General features: G+C 36.7%; 1 protein-coding gene across 2 annotated transcripts in view; it reads left to right on the top strand.

Annotated features, from left to right (window-relative positions):
* PDE7A (phosphodiesterase 7A) overlaps window positions 1-11,765 on the top strand; it is a 72,763-nt gene extending 60,998 nt beyond the window's left edge. For both annotated transcript variants that reach the window (XM_062502003.1, XM_062502013.1), the window contains exons 6-13: window positions 1,693-1,788; window positions 4,840-4,940; window positions 7,083-7,214; window positions 7,505-7,596; window positions 8,214-8,358; window positions 9,055-9,151; window positions 10,144-10,224; window positions 11,554-11,765. In XM_062502003.1, coding sequence (XP_062357987.1) covers window positions 1,693-1,788; window positions 4,840-4,940; window positions 7,083-7,214; window positions 7,505-7,596; window positions 8,214-8,358; window positions 9,055-9,151; window positions 10,144-10,224; window positions 11,554-11,765 — 956 coding nt within the window. The remainder of the gene's footprint in view (window positions 1-1,692; window positions 1,789-4,839; window positions 4,941-7,082; window positions 7,215-7,504; window positions 7,597-8,213; window positions 8,359-9,054; window positions 9,152-10,143; window positions 10,225-11,553) is intronic.
* Window positions 11,766-13,880: the final 2,115 nt, after the last annotated feature.

Raw genomic sequence — 13,880 nt, 5'->3', positions numbered from 1 at the left:
TTACAAATAGCAGTAGGAACTACAGGAGTAGTTGTTTAAAAAAAATCCCTTAAGTTCAAAAATGCCCCTAAGGCAGAAAGGAGATCTGTAAATGTACTGGGAAGAAGGAGGGAAAACTGTTGCATTGGGTAGAGTGAAGTTTTTCATTATAATCTCAGCAATGGCAGCTGGGTTTTGAACAGAATGGAAGGAGGAGATGAGCAAGTCCAGCATGACAGTGGCATTTGTGCCAGTGTGGGAAGACAATGAAGGGCAGCTCTTGCAGATTTTGCAGCAGTCATGTGGAGTAGGTAGCAAAGTTGCAGTTGAGAGAACAAAAAATTTGAGAACAAAAAATTAAGTTCAGAAATGAGAATGTGGCACCAAAAGATCTTTTTCCCTTCTGTTTCATTGAAGGGCTGGTTGGCTTAACCAAGTGTAAAAGTAGTAACCTCGCAGTTATATTTAATACAGAAAATGGACAGAAAAAAATTAAAATAGCAAGGTCTTGTAAAAATAGAATGCTTATATAGATAGTGATAAACTTTACGTAACTGAATGAGAAAACGATTAACAAGTTAACATGTAAGCACAGCTTCTTTTGGCTTAGTTTATCAAATGGGAGAAATCTGAAGTCATCCTTCTCACAAGAGCCCTCTCTACCTTTTATATGTGCTTTTTTCACATGCATTGAAAGTACTACCAGAAGAGCTTCTATTGTGGAAGCCTTATGATAACACCATCAATTTTGCATCCTAATTCAATCATTTTAGGAGGGCATTTTGATCAGGCAGCCTTCTTCTTGGAAGTTTGTAAGGGCAGAATGTTGTATATAAATTGCTGCTGGGTGAGCTGCCCATGATGAACATCTACAGAAGAATTTCTCCAGTAAATGTTGTTCCAATAATTGCATATTTATTTCATTGTGAGGATGTGGCATGTACATGAAAATACATTAATTCTAGCCTAGTAATAAGCTTGATATAGAAAAAAATTCTTGTCTTTTTGTACCTCAGTTTCTGTGTGCTAGGTTCTGTAATGCTAAACGAAGATTGTCAGCCATGACATTGTTTGCAGAGCAAATAATGGACAAGCTATTTCAAATGAACATTGTGGACTGTCTCTCTTGCAGTTTTTACTGATTTTGCCACTGCAAAAGATTATAATCAAGCTATGAGTAGATGACATATATTATGAGCTTGGTAGAGTGTATGTTTTTTGTAGAGTGCCGGGTGAAAGTAGAAGTCCAGCAAAATATATGATGAAAATAAGAGCTAACATATTTGCAATGTCCTCTAATCAGTAGTGTTGTCTAGCTTTTCTCTTTGCCTAATTGTATTTGTGTTTGTATGTGTGTTTGTGATATGCTGTATAAATATAATTATAAAATGGAATATCATTATAATGGATTTGCATGTTGAAATGGGGTTTTTTTTAATATTCAGTAACATTTTCTTTCTATCAGTTGCCATGGGACAGTTGGTGAATGCATTACAATTAAGCAAAACCACTGGTTACTAGAGACAGCTAATGGAAACTTGTAATGCAGTAAGATTTAAATATTTATGAAATGGTTTAGAATATCATGACTTGGTGTAAAGAAATTTGCTTCTATAATTTTTGTGACCAATTTGTTTGAAATAATACATTTCTTATGGAAGAGTCACTGATTTCATGGCTTCCAATGATTTAGTATTTTCATCTTATTTTCAGGAAACAGTCTAGTCAGCTTAACCTTTCATCTTTTTAATCTACATGGACTAATTGAACACTTCCAGTTAGATACGATGAAACTTCGTAGATTTTTGGGTAAATACAGCTTCTTATTTTCATGAGTATTGCTGTTTATCTGCATTTTTATGCCTTAACTGAAGTCATGTTTGTAGTTAGCAATACAGTTTGTATTTAGCAATAAAGTTTGAAGGCTACTGGTGTACTGTATACTGTGCAGTGATTTAAATTATATTGAGACGATATCTCAAAGTTTTTATGAGTATAGAATTTTCCATGTTAAATTCACACAAGTATTAAAAAAATTAATAGTTTCATAGCTAATGCTGTATTCTATTTATTAAATCTATTTAGTATCTATTAAACAATCAGGAATATATGTGATGTGTGATATTTGTATTGGAAAAGGCTAGACAGCTCCTTTCTTTGTTCTGATTTTCAGTTCTGTATTGGTCTTTACTTTTTCCAATTATATATTATACTATATATAATTATATATTCCCTAACTGCATGGAATATTTAAAAAATACTTTCTGGTGCCAATTTGGAGTTATCTCTGGCTTGCTCAAATTCTCCTGTAAGTAAGCATTGTACTGTGAACATAGTTTCTCCCTAGACAGAGTACAGGACAATTGTAATTGTTTGTCTGGGCCTGTGTCACTGGAAAGCTTCTTTGGAAAGAATTGTAAATACAATATAGAATATTCAAACCAAGGGGTACATTCACTCGACAGAGCTGTCTGCATCCCAGTACATAGACTGGTGCTGGCATGAGACCTCCTTCCTTTGGTTCTTCTGTGACAGTATCTTTAATTTTGTAAAGTGGGATGATTTTTTTAACTGAGTGGGAGAAACAAGTTTCTGGTCCCTTTCAGCAGTTTTTCACCATTTCAGAGAAAACAATTCTGTGGTTCCAAAGCTTGTCACTTAACAGGGGAGCAATCACATTTGGAAGTCTCTTCTCCCCTTTCAAATAAGAAAATGTTTTTGTTTTCATAATTTAGTTCTCTTTCAGTTAAAAAAAAATCAGTTCTGTCTTGCATTTGATGTTGTTTTAAAGTGGACTAAATTTTCTCCAGTTTCAGGAATGTTAATCAGCTGACCTTAATGACTGATATGTTGGAATGGAGGAAAAGTATTGTAGAAACCTGGTTTTAGGCTTCTTGAGCTCTGTCTGAATGTGGTCTTATCTGGTTAGTTGACATTATGCAAATGATAATATTTGAAAGATCAGTTAGAAATGACTGGTCTAGTTAACTGGTTATCAGAAGATGAGAGTTTTAACTACATATGACTATTCAAAGTCATAATCCATTAAAATGAGATTAAACTTTGAAGAAGGCAAAATTTATTCTAAATTTGGAATTCAACACCTTTCTCTTTATGTAATGCCTTCTACTTAGTATCAGTAAAAAGCTCTTATGTAAAGTAAAATTGTAAAATCTAAGAACCTTTCTTCCAAATACAACTTCTTAGCATGAACAAAATTCATTCTTTTCTGTTGCTACCTCTTATATTCTAATCCATAGCAATCTGAAGATCAAATTCCAGAAGACTAGGACATCTCAAATGGTCCAGTGCCACACAAAATTCCCATTATATGAAAATCTGCTGGAATCTTTTTAAGTAGAGAAATCTTGATTTTAGTCCCCTGTAGGATCCTAACTTTTTAAATGTATATATGTATACATACATACACACACACAGAGTCTTTCAGTGATTTCCATAGTCTTACTTAGAGATCTGCATCTTCTTACTGTGTCTTTAGAGGTTCTTATTCCAGACCAGAATCAGGGCAGAGAAGATGCAAAGTACTACATTCCTGAAAACAGGGTTGTTGTGCTTTTCTGGCTCGGGCAAACTGTCATCAAAATGTTGGCCTAGGTCTGCTTTAGTAAAATAAGTAAGTTAGGAAAAATGTAAAGTTCAGGTAGCTGGATCAGCCTATGAAGCCATAAAACATAAAGATAGCCAGGGATATATGTATTCCTTCACTTGATGTGAGGAATAGATGGGAGAGAGTTCTACTGCAGGTTAATAAACCCAAAGACATTTATATTGATTTTCATTACTTTTCATATGAGCTGTCACCTGTCTGTTGAATACTAATGAGATTGCATGGTGATGACAGTATTTTGACTTTTCATTAACTTCAGCTCTTCACAAATACCATGTCAGTAATGCTGTAACTTTACATTCACAATTATATGGATCCTTTGGACATGTAAACTGAGTAGAAAAGAAGCTTGTGGGCATGTTTGTTTGGTGGGACAGACAGACTGTAGTCAGACAGGAAAACGTTCTTTTGAGGTTTGCTTGGAAGAACTAATGTGTCGTGAAAGGCAAAACTTCACAATATATTTTGATTGCTGTGCTTTAGATCTTCTTCCCCTCCATCCTTTTTAACGTTATAGTTTTTTTCATTCCCTGTACTTTAGCTAATGTTGATGCCCTTTGGAGAATTCTGCCTATAACGTTCAAAGACAGCCAGGAAGATGGAGAAAAGAGGAGGAAAGCAAAGAAGAAGTTAAATGGGGACTATTGAGTCTAGGTGTAGTTGTTCAGACCATCATCTAAATGAGATTCCTTCCTAAATTGCATATGGGCCTGAGTACAAGTATGAGAAAACGCCTAAAAATATATAGAGTGGACTTTCCATGACCACTTTCCTAAATGGGAAAACAAACCACTTCATATGGCAGGAAAGCAGTGCTTAATTCCTCTAAAATTCTGTCTGTTTTCAGGTCATGATATGAAGTCATCCTGATGGTTTGGTGAATAGCATAATTTTCATTTTGTGTTGCCTCACCATTTCAGACAGATTATCAAAAACAGCCTTCTCTGGGAAGTTCTCAGAGTCAGAGTATCTCAGATTATATATTGATTTCAAGTTGTTTATCATTGCTCTGAGGTGACTTTACATGTAGTCGATTTCCTTTAGCAAACACTTTCTTTGCATAAAAATCTTAGAGCTGCATTGTGGTTCAGCTGACTATTTATTGACTCTGATGCTTTTATGTGTATGTAACTTGTGATATTGCATATTTCTGTGCCTAGTGGGGCATATAAAATGGCCCTTGATAAAACAGCAATTTTATTTAAATTTGGATATTTGTTATTTTCCTGCAGTTATGGTTCAAGAAGATTATCACAGTCAAAATCCTTATCATAATGCAGTTCATGCTGCTGATGTGACTCAGGCCATGCACTGTTACTTAAAAGAGCCCAAGGTAAGGCAGCATTCTCACTTTTGCATCACTCATACACACAGAAATATATGTGTTTGTGTGTATATGCATATGAATGGATTGTGTGTATATATCACAGGATCATTTAGGTTGGAAAAGACCTCTGAGAGACTCCAGCCTGTGACCAAACACCACCTTGTCTACTAGACTATGGCACTGAGTGCCAGATTTACTTAAAACACCCCCAGAGATGGTGACTCCACCACCACCCTGATCAGCCCATACCAATGTCTAATCACCCTTTCAGTGAAGAAATTGTTCTTAATGTCCAGCCTAAACCTCCCCTGGTACATCTTTAGACTGTGTCCTCTATTCTGTCACTGGTTGCCTGGGAGAAGAAGCCAAACCCCAACTGGCTACAAGCTCTTTTCAGGCAGTTCTAGAGAGCAGTATATATGAGCCTACATGCGTTCATATATGTGTATATGCACATGCAGGTTTTATGAAAAGTAAAGAAACCTAAGAACCCAACAAGAAACACTTCTAAACTCTCCCTTGCCCACCCTTGTTGCTGAGGCTGTGGATTCAAACTTAGCATGTTTTGTTTTTATCCCCCTTCTGAGCTGACATTGTCTTTTGTGTCACTTCCCATTGAACTAGAGCAGGGAATTAAAGTTGCAGCTGTTTAACATAGTGCTGTGTCCCAAGACATTTATATAGAATTGCAGCCTGAGTCAGAGCTGGCAACAATAAACCTGTGTAGTTGTCATCTGGGGTGGTTTCTTTCTTGCATAAATTACCATTACCCTTGCTTTGCTCATCTTTGCTGTTACTGGACTGTTTGCTTCTATGAGAGGCAGTTCATAGCAATACATAGGAGTTCTCTTTGGCTTTCTTTTTAACAAAGGGTAGAGTGACAGACCTTTAAGGACCTAAACTAGTTGAGTGTTTGTTCCTCACTACTTGGACTGCTGTCAGGCTGTTGTAAGTGATGTCTTGGACAATTTCAGGCAAAGTCCTGTCCTTCTGTATTAAATTGAAAGCTGTAATGCTCTGTAGCTAGATGAGAGGCTATCTTCCTTAATGCAGATTATCACCAGTCTGATACTCCCTTGAATAGTGTAGCTCCTTATTCTGCTTCTGAGGCAAAACCAAGTAAGTTTTGGCTCCATAAAGCCTTTTTCAAAAGCTCCTTGCCCACTCCTCCCACTCAGTTTCACTGCTGCTCTCAGACCAATTGGTGCAGTGAGCCTGATCACAGCTGATACATGATGAGCTTTTTTTATGGAATTTAGTTTGGAAGCTGAGCATTTTTAATTTAATGCTCGTGATGGAAGTTCTGTAAAGCTTCAGATACAAGTATAGACTTTATATTTTTAGTAACATATACAGCCATAATTCAATGTGCAGCTCTGTTGCACTAAAGTACAATTTAAACATGTGAGGTGTGATAGGGAACATAAACTTGTGTCCTTATGGAGTGTTTGCTGCAGTTCACCTTTGTATGGGCAGAACTGTCCTCTCTGTTTTAGTGCAAACTACACTTTATTACTGAGTTAAAACTTTCAAACCTCTCAACCACAAGCTAGAACAGCTATGAACAGTGAAAGTAAGTCCATTGAGTTAATTGACATGCACATTGAAAATATTTATTTGTGGCAGATTTTCCTCCTTTGGTTCTGTTCCTGGTAAACCTTGAAATGCAATTTTGCCTAAGAGTAGAAATACACATTAATTAGTTCTAAGTCTTCCAGAGCATTAGTTTCTTCTTAGAAGGAAAAGGTTTTCATGCTTTTTAAAATATAATATGAATTTGAAGAAGAACAGACACATACAAATTGATTTGGTAAATAAGAGGGAAAGCTAATTTTAAGAATTTGCTGCTTTTATGGGGTCTGGTTAGGAAAAGTGCTTTATTACTACACATAAAGGATTTTTTGTGCTGCCATTTTTTTTTAGAATGAACCTTGTCATTCAGAAAGAATAATGCTTAATCATTGTTGAAAATTTGTAGCTTTTGGAGGGGAAATACTGTGAAAAGTCAGTGGAATGTTGGTTTTACATCTTCAAGGTTTTCTCCAAATTACTATTGGCTGTTAATTACTGAAAACCAAAAAAGCAGCACTCATGCACTTTTTCTAAGGCCATATTAAATTACTGTCTTTTGTTGGGTTTGCCTTGCAGCTTTCCAAATCTTTAACTCCATGGGATGTCCTGCTCAGTTTAATAGCAGCTGCCACACACGATTTGGATCACCCAGGTGTTAACCAACCTTTCCTAATTAAAACAAATCATTATTTAGCAACTTTATATAAGGTAAGGATAAAATCAGTTGTTCTGTTAAAACCAGGTTTGGAGATAGAAAAGGAGTATAAATTGTGATGTATTTAGCTATTGGTAGGATTGAATGCAAATCTTGTTTCCATGTCACTGGGATAAAAAATTGTGCAAATTAACGAAGTATTCAGGATTTGTGGGTTTTAACCTCTGGGGAAAAAAAGAAGAAGAAAATAAAACACCAACCCCAAAACACAGCCAAATTGTATATAACTCTTCAGTTCAAGAAAAAGGCATTGACTGATGTGTTACTCCCTTTTAATTCACAGAATACCTCAGTATTAGAAAACCATCACTGGAGATCAGCTGTGGGGTTGCTGAGAGAATCTGGTTTATTTGCACATATGTCATTAGAAAACAGGTATGTTTATACCACATAATATAGATTAGTTTCAGATAGAAGCAATCTGTCAGCTAAGACAGCCCTGCAAAACTAGACAAGTTATTGCACAGCACTTTTGAGTACAGAATATGGAGATATATTTTAAGAATTCCTGGATACTGTGCTGGTAGAGTAGAGCAGTTCATGGTGCAACGTGATACTCAGAAAATAACATTTATTGCAAGCACATTGAAGGAGTGTATTCATGTAGTCAAGCATCTGTTCAGACTAAACTTGGCAGTCTTTTCTCGTTCTGCCACCACAACTGTAGTTTAAAATAGACTATCTTCACCTACTCTTGACAAGAAATAGTCTTGAGACAATCAGTTCGTGCATTTTTAAGAAAAAAAACGCCAAAACTGAGGGGGAGGGGAAAAAAAAGCTAAAATCTGTTTAGTCTTCCTGAAAGCTGCCTATGAAATATTCTGATATTTCTGTGAATGTTGCAAGAATTTTTCAGGAAAAGTAAACAAACAGTTCAGTGAAAATGCTTATTATATATATAGCTTATATTTGTAATAAAAAGCCATGTACATCTCGTGATGACTGTTATTTTTAAGTGATATACTTTTGAATGTTTGGTGTCACTTATTCAGGCAGCTGATGGAGAGCCAGATAGGTGATCTCATTCTTGCCACAGACATCAGTCAACAAAATGAGTACCTGTCCATGTTCCGGTCCCATTTGGATAGAGGAGATCTATGTTTAGAGAATGCAAACCATCGTCACTTCATCTTACAGGTGATCTTGCTGCTCACGTTTTTGAAAACAGCATTTTAGTGTAAAAACTAATTTAAATACTAAATACTACTTCTGCCAGACCTTCTACTCCTTTCAAAATGGAGCAGAACTATCTTTTAGTCTTTCTGTTCCTTTGGAGCCACAGAACAGTGAAATGCTTTGTCAGAACATATTTTGGGGAAGGAAACCACTGCTGTTGTGAGTCAGTTTGTAGTTGTGCTAGTGAGCTTTAGCAAACCTTAAAAACAAACACCGTGAGAATCTTCTTAGGTTTGTAGGCATTTTCTTACTAGGTTCATATTTTGGGCTATAAGAGAAAGTGGACAGATGAGTTCTGTCTTGTACAAACTATTGCTAAAAATACAAGCATGAGAGCCAGAAATGGAAAATACTGCTTGCTTGCTTTGATGCTTCTTTTTCTGAAGTTATTTTTGACTCCTCTACCAGTGAGTATACTAAATATAGTGGCCCTGAAATACTTTGAGTTGACTGAATTTCCATATTACTCAGGGATGATCGTGACATCTCACAGTTCCTTGAGTGTATTTAAATATTACAGAACATAACTTTGGAGCACAAATTGGTAGGTAGGTTTGTTATTAACAAAACCAAAAATAATCTGCTATCAGGAATTAAGCAATTACAGGTACTTCTGTTGAAGGAAAGGTGATCTAACACTGTGTGTTAACTTGTTAGATGGCTTTGAAGTGTGCAGATATTTGTAACCCCTGTCGGACATGGGAGCTGAGCAAGCAGTGGAGTGAAAAAGTAACAGAGGAGTTCTTCCATCAAGGCAAGTAAGAGTAGAAGTATCTGTTAGTATTTAATGTATTTAGTGTGGACAGAGTGTCCATGAGCCCTAGTCCATTTATATTTAGCACTAATAGAGATGTAGTGTGGGATTTTTTTACTTTCATGGGTTATGTTTCCTGCAAAAGGTCAGAGTTACCAAAACTCAGCAGAGAATCTGCTTAGAATCTGAACATAGAATGGCTGATGCAATACATCCTTCAGCTGAAAGGGGCTTCAGATTAATAATTATGGCCACTTTAAAATTGCCCTAGAGGTTTCAGCAAATTATGGAATATGTTCATCATGTGTTTTCAATATTTAAATTTCAGCTGTGAGGCCTGTTGGTAAGCAGGTAAGAGCCAGGGAAATTTTTAGTTATGGCACAGTTTAGACTACTTATGTAAGCAGTTAATAAAGCCTTCAATTGACAAATGGAGTGAATTTGCTCCATTATTATTAAATTGCTTTATAGTAAAATTAAGGCTAGTTTGGTGGACTTGAGACCTGCTAATTTGCATGTGAATATGGTAAATGTGGAACAGACTGCTTTATTTGGTGCTAATCATGTGAGACTTAATCTTAGATAAAGGTGACGGGGAAGCAGAAACACAAATTGCCTTTAGTGATCAGTTTCTGAAGGCCAAGCTATCCTCTTCCATATTGCTGAGGGGGGATTAATTTGTCATTTCTGTGACAGTGTAGGAGGTTTTGCAAGAAAGGATAGTAGTAATCCTTCATGAAACCTGTGGTTCTCTGGAGTTTCTGTAATAACTGTTTGATGAAAAATGCCAAGTATTTAAATACAGCAGTTGTAAGTATTATTAGTCTGACAGACCTACTTGTCTTTTTGGGAGATGGGAAGAGAAATAAATGCATTCCACCAGCTGCAGGGTAGTGTCCTTGTTAACCAACACTCACAGCTCACTTCTGTTAGTGTTTGATTTGGTTGGGGCTTGATAATTTAATGGTTGCATTACACTTTTGTTTCTTTAGGTGATATTGAAAAAAAATATCACTTGGGTGTGAGTCCACTTTGTGACCGACAGACAGAAACTATTGCCAACATCCAGATTGGTAACTGCAATTCAGTTCATTTTAGATTTCTTTCAGCATGCAATCTGAATAAAAGCACCTTTTGGATACATTTCCTAGAGGCTGAACATACGCTGCGTGTGTGTGTGTGTGGCAGGACTTTAGTATAAAGAGCAATTTTATTTTCACTTGTTGTATAAAATCTCTTGAATTGTTTATGAACGGTGCTGCCCTGGAGCCCCTCTGTTGCCCCACAGAGCAGGTACAGTGTGAGAGGCAGCTGTGTGACTTCCCCCACACTGCTGCCCAGAACTTTCCTCATCTAAAGGGTATTTTGGGAAGGCAACAGTCCCTTCTCCTTGCCACGTGGTCTCAGGTGCCTTTTGCAGCAAGCTTGTCACAACTGGGCATGCCGGGTTTAACTTTTTGGCATGTCAGCATTCCCTTTAAATGCAGCCTTTAAGGAGGGTGGGGGGCAGAGATGTGATGGAGAATGATGGATAGCCATTATATTAATAGATTTTGATAACCTGGCTTGGATTTAAACAGTAAAATGTCTTTTTATAGTTAATTTTAATAAAAGTTGATTAGGGAGGTGAAGTGGGACTCGGTTAAAAACATAGTAAAAGAACAGAATAAATTTAACAACAATTACAGCATGAATTAATGCTTTAGACTGACACAAAAGCTGATGTGTTCAATCAGCTGCACTGTTATAATGTAGAATGCTAGAAAATCATATATTTTTTTAATTAAAAGATTCAATTTTAGCTATCTTGCCACTGAATTTTTGTTTCCTGGAAGTAGACATTACAAATAAATGAACATGTGCACACCAACAAATACATCAATGTATTATTTTGTGGCCTTGTTAAAAAAATTCTAAAATTTATATTATAAAGTATTTTTAGTCTTTCTTAGTCTAATATTTTTGTATTTTAGTATTTTATTGTGAAAAAATATATTCTTTTTTCCCTGTGTAGTATAATTCAGACACTCTGTGGGGCAACTAATTATAAAATCTCTCAGAAATTTAGGTTTTCTAAATTGCGACTTAATTGTTGATGTTTAGATTTCTCTCCCCCTCCATATTGTCCAGTATTTATCTTCATTTTGACATTGCAGTGAAAGAAAAAAGTTAATTTGAATTGCTGTTCTTCTGACTGATCAGGAGAATCTTTTACATTTTGAGAGATTTTTTGATAAAGATGTCTGAAATATCTAAATGAATAAATACACATTGGAGGATAGTAGTTTGACACGTTTATTTATTTGCTACTAAATGCTATTTAAAATATTTGGTTTGAGTATTTTAATTTTTGTCTGTACTGTTCCTTCATTTCATCTGCCTCTTTTTGCTTGTGTTTGAAGGTTTTATGACTTACTTAGTGGAACCACTGTTTGGGGAATGGGCCCGGTTTTCCAACACAAGGCTGTCACAGACAATGCTTGGCCACCTGGGACTGAACAAGGCAAGCTGGAAGGGAGTGCAGAGGGAACAGTCAGGCAGTGGTGATGATGTTGACCCCACTTTTGAGGAAATGGACTCAGACATTTTACCTCAGGAACCTCGATTGTCCTGACCTCAATCTCCATGACAAAACTGCCTCTTCCCTTGGTATCTGCACGGTTGGATTAAAGGAGACACATGCCAGCCCAAGGTTTTGGTAAAACGGTAAAATGATGCCAGCATTATTTATTTCCAAGTTTTCCTTTGACACAGACCATTTGACCCAGAATTTTTTTAAGCCACCAGATCTGAACATAGAGCAATATGCACCCGCCTCAGTTGGTTGTCATTCGGAACCTCGAATATGCAAAGCACAGCAGTGACTGAGCCTTGGAGCAACGGGACGAAAGCTTCATTGTGCCCCATGGCTTGGGTTTTCTCATGATATTTGGAATACGGTCTTCAAATCTAAGACTTGACATGGATTGTTCCACTCCCTTGCAGTTTAGCAAGACTTGCATAAATGTGTTCAAAGCATACCTTCCACTCAGTCCCTGTTTTAATACGGAAATGTGAAGTGCCCATCCTCTGCTGCCTCTGGCAAGACTTGATGTTTACAAATGTACTCTGAAACTATCGGTTCTAGACTTAACCTTTGCGCATGGCTGTGAAGGAACCACTAACTTGGGTTTTTTTGCTTTTTTTAAAAGAAAAAGATCAAATCTGAGACTGCAGCTCTTGTTTCTTTGGATGCCAGAAAAGCCTCCCATTTGCCATAATTTTGTTTGTGCACTGGGAACTGAGCATTCATCGTAGAGCACAGCCAAGCTTTACTCCAGTGCTATATGGGAATGCAATTTTTTAACGGTGAAAAAACACTTCTGAATCTGGGAAGGGAAGGGAAGGGGTGGGGGGGAAGCGTCCGAACTGCATTGCGATTCTGCAGTGGGAACATCGCATGTTGTTCTCACTATTGTACACTTGAACTGCACATGCAAGAAAAAGGTGGAATGTCTAAACACCATAATCAGCTCAGGGTATTTGCCAATCTGAAATAATGTGGGATGGGAAGCGTGTCCTTCAGAACAAGGGTACAAATGCCCCTTTCGCTGCAGCGTGTGTGTATGTGTGGGTGTGTGAGTACGTTTGGGACGGGGGAGGGAGGGAGGGCTCGGGGAAGGGTTTGAACGGCAACATTTTTCTTTTTTTTTCTTTTTTTTTTTAATTTATTCTTTTAGAATGTGACAATTTCATTAACAGCCACACTGGGGAGGAAACTGTAACAAATTGCTACAGATGCCTTAAACTATGCACAAAGCTAAGTGACCAAATTTGTTTTTGATTTGAAAAAAAATAATTAAAAAAAAAAGTGCATTGTTTACGTATTCCTCCCTCTACTGAAACATTACCCACTGATGGGTTTTTGATGGGAAAAGGAGAAAATGTTTTTTAGGACAAAATTAAAGGACTAATTTTAAACTTAAAACATTCCATTTTTGTAATTTGTTTTACATTGTTTTAAGTACAGTAAGCACAACTGTAATCTAGTTTGAGAAACTGGTGCTTTCTTTTAGTTCATTTGTATTTCCCTATTATTATTGTAAAAGACTGTTTATTATTCTGTTTACAGTTTGTTGCAACAGCCATTTTTGGAAGAGAGCTTCAGCGTAAAGCCATTTGTAAAGGCTTTGCCATATTCATTTTAATATGTGCCTGTTGCTGTTAACTTTTAATTAATAAAACAAAATCTTTTCACATTATGCTCCTGTACATTTAAGTTATGACTGAGTCCAGTGCTGTGGAAAGGTAGCTAAGGTTGCAGTCAGCTTCCACTGTAAAACTAAGCCAACTTTTGAATTTGAAAATAATACTAGTCCTCAGATGCCAAAATTTATTGCCTCTTGGAGCTTGGCCTTTTACTGTTTGAAAAGCAAATCCTGACTTACCTGATTGTTTCCCTTCTAAATCTGTTTATTATTCTTTCATGTTCCCTGAAGTAGTATCATTAATCTCAAAGTGGCCATGTTTAAAGAAATAAATTTCTAATGAAACCATTCTTTTGAGCCTGCGTGAACTTCCTTCCTTCGCTGTCAGTGCAAGTTCTTGATGTTGACTCCAGCAGAGAAGGATCAATGGGACAATGAGCTCTGGTTGTAATTTTCAGGAGAGAAGAGCCATTTTCAACAGGTTGCTTTTGACATGGTGTTGAAAGCTGGGAGAACACAGAGGTAACAACTGTGTGTAGCTT

Source organism: Cinclus cinclus, chromosome 1 (genome assembly GCF_963662255.1).
Source record: "Cinclus cinclus chromosome 1, bCinCin1.1, whole genome shotgun sequence".
Lineage (NCBI taxonomy): Eukaryota > Metazoa > Chordata > Aves > Passeriformes > Cinclidae > Cinclus > Cinclus cinclus.
This window is presented reverse-complemented; position numbering and strand designations above follow the sequence as displayed.